Raw genomic sequence first — 8,967 nt, 5'->3', positions numbered from 1 at the left:
AGCTCCAACTTAGTCTCACGTAATGACTGACGGCAGAAGGTCTGGACTCAATAGCAGCTTTCATTGGCCCAAGAAGCCATTTGACTGACATGCAAAGCAACCAATCTCACTTTTTGTTTAGAAATGTGAAAATGTAAAGCTGATGTTCCTAACAATGTGACGCACAAACATTGACACAGCTGTAAAACAAGATGGCATTCTTCTTCTATTGAAAGGGTTTTGCATCAGAAGAACAGCTTTGTTTCTAGGAGGACCATTAAATAACACAACACACTCATCTCCCAGAAATCCTGTAGAATTCAAATCAGTTCACGACTTTGAACCTCTCAAAGTGTTTCCAGTTTCGTGTGCCTTATGCATCAGGACCCATATTCACAAAACATTTTATCTTACCACTAAGAATTCTCCTAAATAGCAGTAAAAAAATGTATCAAAAGTTTTCTCTTAAAACCTATTCACAAAGCTGCTAAGACAAACTTTTACTAATGAATAGAGAGAAGTCTTAAGTTAAGAGTAAGGGCGGGGTTGACCTTGTTGCTATGGATGATGTCAGCATTCTTACTAACTATGCACTTACTAGAAACTTACTAGAAATGGAAATACTGCCAGTGCTCTGGATGGAGAAATTGACAAATGTATTAAAAGATGGCTGCAACTGGCATCTGATAGGGATGGAGGAAGAAGAGAGAGGGCCCTAAAACAAACTAATTCTTCCTAAGGTATGTTCCAAATCTTGTTACTATTTACCATTGAGATCTCTTTGACTGACTAACCTTCTGCCATTGTGTGTCCCCTCTTTATCTCTCTTTCTGCCATTCTGCAGGAATACCTCTATTAGGACTTGCTTGCAGCCCAGAGATTTCAAAGCATTTTTAATTATCATAATTATTTATTTATTTATTTTTATTAAAAAAAATTTACATTTGCACTTGCATTTTGTTCTTGTCACTTTTCCACAATGCACTGAAATAAATTCTCATATTTCTTATATTTACATGGTGTCATTTTCACTTGGGGGAAAAGAACACATGGATGTCATGGGTTTGGCATGGAGTAATACTGCAAGGTGCCAAGAAAAAAGAGAGGGTAAAAGGGCCAAACCTTGTAAGCTTGACATATTTTCACAATTCTTATGGCCAATATAAACTAATTTTAAGCATATAGTCCGCTTCTGTAAAATGTTTAGTGTTACTACAAGAATCTCTTGAAAGTGGAGGGTTGTTTGAGCTCACCTAAAATATGAGTTGAAGTCTTGTACCTGCAAAGATGACTTGTGACTGTCACAAATAGTTACAAGCCAATCATGGTAAAACACAACACCTACAGTACAAAAGCGTGACACTTAAAGCCTGTAAAAAAGCTTCCATTCTGAAGTTTAACTTTTGAAACTGGATAGATAAATGATAGATAACTGTTATTGTAATTAAATATCGGCAGTGTCGGCTCAGTTTCGGCACCCGGACTCGGGCCAGTACCGGTTAATTGTATAATCTGTGCTGGCCTGATTGTGGCCCGATGCCGGCAGCGTTGGCTCAGTTTCGGCACCTGGACTCGGGCCAGTACCGGTTAATTGTATAATCTGTGCTGGCTTGATTGTGGCCCGATGCCGGCAGCGTTGGCTCAGTTTCGGCACCTGGACTCGGGCCAGTACCGGTTAATTGTATAATCTGTGCTGGCCTGATTGTGGCCCGATGCCGGCAGTGTCGGCTCAGTTTCGGCACCCGGACTCGGGCCAGTACCGGTTAATTGTATAATCTGTGCTGGCTTGATTGTGGCCCGATGCCGGCAGCGTTGGCTCAGTTTCGGCACCCGGACTCGGGCCAGTACCGGTTAATTGTATAATCTGTGCTGGCTTGATTGTGGCCCGATGCCGGCAGCGTTGGCTCAGTTTCGGCACCCGGACTCGGGCCAGCGTATTCGGGCCGATTCTGGCGCGTCATTCATTCCCGTGATTCACACGAGTCCGGCAACCGCATCTTTGGGCCGTTATCGGGCCAGATCTTTTTGGCTACCAGGGGAGCGGCTCCGGTGTAGAAGACTGGATCTAAAACGTTCAGATGACACACAGCTCATGTCACTGAAAGTTACTGAAACCACACATGAAAACACGCAACACACGGTAAACATGCGTTTGTGCGGCAGAGCGGCTCCCTCTCGCACTGTATGATGTGACTGTTCCGTTCACACAGCGCGTGTTCCGAGAATGCAGTTGTAAGTCCTGAACATGTTCTGGTGTGAGCTCGGTTATAGAATTCGGTTGTCACGCCTGAAAATAACCGTACCATGTGTGAACGTAACCGTATTAAGTTCAAGTTCAAGTTCAATTCTTCCACATGTACAGCACATACACACAGAGAATTGAAATTGCGTTACTCTCAGACCCTTGGTGCATACAGATAACATAAATACAGATTAAATACAAAATACAACTATACAAATATACAAATAAGGTCAAATGTAAATATATATATATATAAAGCACAAGGCATATGGCAGATAGAGTGCAAACCAGTAAAGTAAACAACAGTGCAGATATAATGATTGTAGTGCAAAAAAATTATTTGTAGTGCAAAAGAGCTTATTCAGACTGATTAAAGTGGCAGTGTGTGTGTGTATTTGGGAGGGGGGAGTGGGAGAGTCCGTTAGAGGGTCAGAGTTCAGTGGTGCGTGGGGCAAAAAAGGGGAGGGGGGGGCAAGGTCGGGAGGGAGTTCAGCTTCCTGACAGCCTGATGGATGAAGCTGTCCTTAAGGACTCAAGTACAGGCCTGACAACCGTCTGCTGCTGTGTGAACGTAGCCAGAAGAGACTGGTCGATTACACGTGAAATAATGTTGATTTTTTTACTTCTAATGTTTGTTAAACGAGTTGAAATATAGTCGATATGTATAGCCTTAAAAACGATATAAACAATGCTGTAAATGAAATATCATACCAACTGTGGTGTTTGTGTGGAGTATATTTGACACAAGTTTAGAGGATTTAAGTTAATCTGTAAACATTATTTCATATAATGTAAAAAAATAAATAAAAAAAATAGTACTATAGTAAAAAATGAATCAACCCATTAGCTGGGTTAAATAAACAACTTATTTTCTGAGTAAAATTAACCCAACATGTGTTCTGTCCTATATTTACCCAGCCCTTGGGTTAAGCCCCAAATTGGGTTGTTTTCAACCCAGTGTTATTGTTTTTTTAGTGTATGTGGACTGAAAATGTGTAACTGTAACTTGATCAGTTTGGATTTTTGTACTAAGAGTTTTGAAAATGTAGGGGAGACGAGGGATGGTTGTAACATTTTTGGCATTTCTATCTGTATCTTGGAGCTCTTTTAAGCCAGTGCATTCTAAGTGTGATACATATAGTTGCAAGTGCTATTACATGACGCAGCTGTTATATTTGCAGCACAAACAGAAAATGAATGGTTTAGTTTCAAACACGAGGAGTGAAATGTTACAATTCACCTCATAGTCTGGGTTAGTTTTAACATACCATACGGGATTATGACCAAAAAAATTGATTTTGAAAATTCTTTTTATTTTATTCAACACCGACTTTTCAACATAATCAGTGTGCGTGTGCACAAGCATGTTTCTGTCAATGTAATGGCAATTGGCCATAATAAAAGTGAAGTTGAACACTTTAATTGAATTGTTTGTGTGAGCATTACTGTCAGTTATAATTGAAAATGCTGAGACATCACTCAGTTTGTCTTTCTCTTCCAAGATTTAGCCATACTGAAATTAGTACTTTATAGTACTGATATAAATTAGTATTGATACTAGTTTAAAATCAAAAGTAGTCTTGACATTCCCAACAAGACTGAAGAGGAATACGGGAGAAACATTGTGCCATGAATGAAAAAGTTAGAAATCCCCAAATTACCATCCTTACAAACATTTACCATGGATGTACTGTAGCAACATTAACTCGTGTTTTAGGCGAAATATTATATATTCAATTGGAATGCTATATTATTAATATAGTCATGCAATTTGTAAATGTATAGGGGAGTAAGGGAATATAATTATTTTTTGTTACAAAACTATGACAGTTTGTGTGTGTGCGTGTAGTTTTTACCAGTGTTTAAACTGCTGTTTTTTTTATATATATAGTTTTATAGAAACCTTAACATTAATTATAGTTACATTTAACCATGGTAGCCATGCATTAACAACTCAGTCAAAATACTTTAGTTTAACCCTATAAAAATTGTTAACCTTAGATGTTACTGTTGGTAATATTAGTTCATTTTACTGCTGAATATGCATTTTAATTTGTTAGGCCCCCCCGGAAGGAGATTGGGACAGGCCCCCACCCCCTTGCCCCCCTCTTCTACTTTTCAATTTGATAATCCGCCCCCAAATGAAGCTAACTGAATAGCCCTGATATAAATTATGAAAACAGGGGTGCGTGATACATTGCATGGAAACCACCAAATATGGTTCAGTGTTCATGATTGAAAAAAATGTTTTGCACATTTTTGTGACTAATCAGAATCACGTAATAATCCATAGTGCTTTGTAATAAAATGGGTGTTTAACTTCTGAGAAAGTTCAAATCTGAAAATCGTAGTACTCAACAAATAGTCGTTAAAATAAACTTTCAAAACTCAGACATGTTAGTTATTTGGATATAATCAACCAAACGCAGTTTTGTTACCAACAATCCTAAATTAACCAGGTCATTCATTGTGTGACCTGATATTTGTTAGGTGCATATTGTTCCCTGCCATTAAAATAGCTTTAGCAAAATGCATTAGTCACCTATAGGGATTACAGCGAAATTTGAGAACAGTTTGATAATTTCTGCTAAATGAAAAACTTTAAATTACTGGGTAAAAAAATCCAGAAACTTGATTACTAAACACTGCCTTCATTGTTAGAAGGTACATGTGAAAACCATGCAAGCATAACATAGAATTTAGATGAGAATACTGTAACTACCGAAAGGCAGTAAAACGATGAAGGTATCTTTATTGAAAAGCAAACAAAACTCGCATAAAAAGGTCAGTGGAAAAGAAATCGGGGAGGAAATAAAATCAACATTTATCACATTTCACCAGGAGACACTAGGGCAGGGTTTGGAATTGAATGTTGGTTTCAAGAAAGATGGACATTTTAAAACCGTCCAGAGCGTTCTCTATCTCTTGACCTCCGTCTCTCTCGCTCTCTTCCTCCTCCTCCTCCTCCTCCTCCTCCTCTATTGCGTTCCCTTGAGCGAGAACGACGTTCACGGGAACGTGAACGGGAGCGATGCCTGTATAGAACAAAGAACAAGCTTACTAACCTGTCCAAAACCAGTCCATTTATACAGTAGCTTTCAAACATTTGGAATGAGTAAACTTACTTTAAAAAAATAAAAAATAAATACTCTATTCAGCAAGAATGCATTAAATTGATCAAAAGTGACAGTAAAAACATTTATACGGTTTCAAATAAATGCAGTTCTTTTTAACTTTCTATTCATCAAAGAATCCTGAACAAACATGCATCACAGTTTCCACAAAATATTAACTGTTTTGAAAAATGATAATAGCAGGGCTCAACGATGGTTTTTTACTTGCCTTTCCACAAAAATAAAAAAGTTTTTTTTACCCATGTTATCTAATAAATGAGCATATAGGATACCAAAATTTCAATTAAAAACAATTACAATTCTCAATTCCAATTCCACAGCAACTACTAGCCTAAAGAAATATAAAGTTCAAACATTATTAAAGACAAGTGAACAGATGGTAAATAAGAACAAATTAACAAATTACAAGCAATAGCACAAACAAAAAGAACAAACCACTATGCTTTAGGTTTGTATGTGTTCAGGAACAGTGTTTCTTTTTTATTATTATTTACATTAAGGACACCGACAGCAGCTGCGGTCACTTTGAGACAATGCATGGATCAAATATAATAATACACATCCGACTTCTTTCTCAGATGTTACTTACGACATAACTGACCGCTTTCGAGGATACTCGCCGAGACCGGTATTTTGACATACTTTTGTATGTATTTGTCCATTAAAGCTCAAGATGACGTGGAAAGAAACACAATACGAGGCTTGGGCGATAACTGAGACGGGGCTGCCTGTGTGTGCGCTGTGCACACAGAACACACTGAATGGAGTTGCTATTCACATCTTCTAGCACTTGAACGATTTAAAATATCTTGAACGTTCAAATTGGCAAGGTGTATTTTTCTGTTATAAAGCGCAGCTCTCTATGTGCGCGCTGTGCATACACAACACAGCACGTGAGTACTGAATATAGTTGTCTGTAGCGTCTTTGTGCCCTTGAATGCTTTAAAATCACTTGAATTTTTTAATTGGCGAGGCTTAAAAGACGTGTAAATGATAAACATTCATGACAAATCTGTCAACTATTACACATCTTTCACCCTGGCCATCAGGCAGTCCTTATTGTCGAGCCCTAAACAGGATATGTTTCTAGAGCAGCAATCAGCATCTTAGAATGATTTCTGAAGTATCATGTAATGCTGAAGACTGGAGTAATGATGCTGAAAATTTAGCTTTGCATCACAGGAATAAATGACATTTTAAAATAGATTTAATAGAAAACAGTTATTTTAAATTGTAATATTATTTCACAATATTTAGTGGCTTTTATTTGCAAGCAGATCGACACAAGTGTTCTGTAACAATCTTTATGCTTTTGAGTTTTAAATCAGACAGACCTCTTCCTCCTGCGACCATACAGATCTCTTCGGAGTTCCCTTGAGATTGGCTTCAGGTGCATGAAGTTGCAGAAGCCTCCTCGAGTGCACTCTCTGCGGGAACACACAAGTACTGCAGTCAGTCACAGTGAAGCCAGTGGAACACAGTTTAAGAAAACAACACTATTTCAGTACACACCTTCACCTGAATCAACAAATCATGTACAATGGGACAGTTGCTCAGGCTTAGGCACCAGGTATCAGTAAACATCAATTTGAAGAGGGAAGAGAGGTAAACATACATCTGGGAATGCTGCATTAGAGTGTGCGGGAAGGGAAGATGTGCAGCACTCTCTGATGCTTGTTCAGTCACTTACCCCATTTCATACTGTCGACAACAGGCCTCTCTGAAATCGGTGACAGGTGAGAGCTCAGCATGGATGGGCTGGCCATTAAACCAGCGGTTATTCAAGTTAATCACCGCTTTCTCTGCATCTTCTTCACGGCGGAACTACACACAAAAAAAGCAAAGTTTTAGTTGTTTCTCTGCTGCACTAAGGGGTGTTTTTAAGCACAAAGATGCATTTAACCATGATAAAACAGCCTCAAGCTGATTACTGCTTTTATACAATGGTGGCAAAACTAAAAAGATTACAAAAACAAATTTCCACAAATTACTTTTAATAATAATAATATCATATGGGTATGAGTTGCCAAAAAAAAGTACCAAGTAACCCTAGCTATAACAAAATGGCACACACAACTGTTAAAATGTACAGATAGATTTAACTGTTGAATCACAAATTCTAAGTTTGGACCATTACAAATTCAACAAATGTCAAAGTTTTAAATAGTAAATTAAATTAACAAATTATTATTACAACGTAAATACACTGCAAATTCTCTCACCTTCACATAGACATTTCCCACCAAGTGATCTCCTAAATTATCACACACATTCATCTCCTCAACCTCTCCATATTTCTCCTCCATTTCAGCGAAGACCTCCTGTAAACAATGAATTTAAAGCCATATTGGAGCATAAAATCTGCAATTTGTGATTTTTAGCCTAAAAATACAACTGATGCAACAAACAGGGCCAAACTGTATCGCCTATATCTGTCCCATCATTCTGAAAGAATAGCTGTCATAAGACATGCACCACCATTCAAAAGTTTGGAGTTGGGAAGATATTTCAATGTTTTTGAAAGAAGTCTCTTAGGCTCACTAAGGACGCATTTATTTGCTCAAAAATACAGTAAATATTGTGAAATATTACTATTTAAATTTTAATATATTTTAAAATGTAATATATTCCTGTGATGCAAAGCTGAATTTTCAGCATCATTACTCCAGTCTTCAGCATCTACTCCAATCATCTTCACATGCTCCTTAAGGAATCATTCTAATATGCTGATTTGCTGCATAAGAAACTACATATTTTTGTAGAAACCATGATACATTTTTACAGGACTTTTTGATGAACAGAAACTTAAAAAAAATAAATAAATAACAGCATTTATTTGAAATATAAATATTTTGTAGCAATTAAAGATGATTTAAATTTCCTAAAAAACAAAAAAACTGAGCCCAAACTTTTGAATGATAGGCACGAGGTTATATCCACAGCAGCCATTTTTCTTGAAAGAAACTTTACTCCTTACAACAGCAATATCTAGCCTATGAAATAATGTAGAAAAGAGCACTAGAAAATGATGATTCATAATAGAAATGTCCGTGGTTTGAACTTTGAACTCAAGCTTGGAAAAGACTATTTTGAAATTCCCTAATACTCCCATTGCTTCTCTGATTGTGTTTAACGGCTTGAATCAGTTACATTAAAGGGGTCATATGATGTTGCTAAAAAGAACATTATTTTGTGTATTTGGTGTAATGAAATGTGTTTATGCGGTTTAAGGTTAAAAAAACACATTATTTTCCACATACTGTACATTAATGTTTCTACTCTATGCCCCGCCTTTCTGAAACACATCTTACAAAGCTCATCGGTCTGAAAAGCGAGGTGTGCTGTGATGGGCAAGCTATCCAGTGCGCTGTGATTGGCCGAATACCTCAAGCGTGTGACGGAAATGTTACGCCCCTCACCATACTGTGATACCCTGTCCGGCCGGAGCGATGATTCAAAAACATGAAAACCCATTATAAACGAGGCATTCGTTGCATCCAGTGGGGACATAATTACTGATTATAATGACTTATACTGTCTTTTTACGCATTGCATCGCGCCGCTTAAACATAAAACCATGTCTGCATTTGTGATCAGAGAAATGACAAACAA

The 8,967-nt window shown here is 37.5% G+C and overlaps 2 protein-coding genes across 2 annotated transcripts in view; both read right to left on the bottom strand.

Annotated features, from left to right (window-relative positions):
* Positions 1–4,953: 4,953 nt before the first annotated feature.
* Positions 4,954–7,706, bottom strand: LOC107559507 (splicing factor U2AF 35 kDa subunit-like). Its single transcript, XM_016243362.1, has 4 exons — positions 7,578–7,706; positions 7,046–7,179; positions 6,690–6,782; positions 4,954–5,256 (listed from the first exon to the last, which is right to left on the bottom strand). Exons 1-4 carry the CDS (start codon positions 7,659–7,661, stop codon positions 5,118–5,120), a joined length of 450 nt encoding a protein of 149 aa, XP_016098848.1. The 5' UTR covers positions 7,662–7,706; the 3' UTR covers positions 4,954–5,117.
* Positions 7,663–8,967, bottom strand: part of LOC107559493 (splicing factor U2AF 35 kDa subunit-like) — a 5,524-nt gene continuing 4,219 nt past the window's right edge. The window contains exon 8 of the mRNA XM_016243341.1: positions 7,663–7,676. Within this exon, the coding sequence (XP_016098827.1) occupies positions 7,663–7,676 (14 nt within the window). The remainder of the gene's footprint in view (positions 7,677–8,967) is intronic.

The sequence above is a fragment of the Sinocyclocheilus grahami genome, unplaced genomic scaffold (genome assembly GCF_001515645.1).
Source record: "Sinocyclocheilus grahami isolate Dianchi unplaced genomic scaffold, SAMN03320097.WGS_v1.1 scaffold688.1, whole genome shotgun sequence".
Taxonomy (NCBI): domain Eukaryota; kingdom Metazoa; phylum Chordata; class Actinopteri; order Cypriniformes; family Cyprinidae; genus Sinocyclocheilus; species Sinocyclocheilus grahami.
The sequence above is the reverse complement of the archived record's forward strand: the minus strand, read 5'-3'. Positions and strand labels throughout refer to the sequence as shown.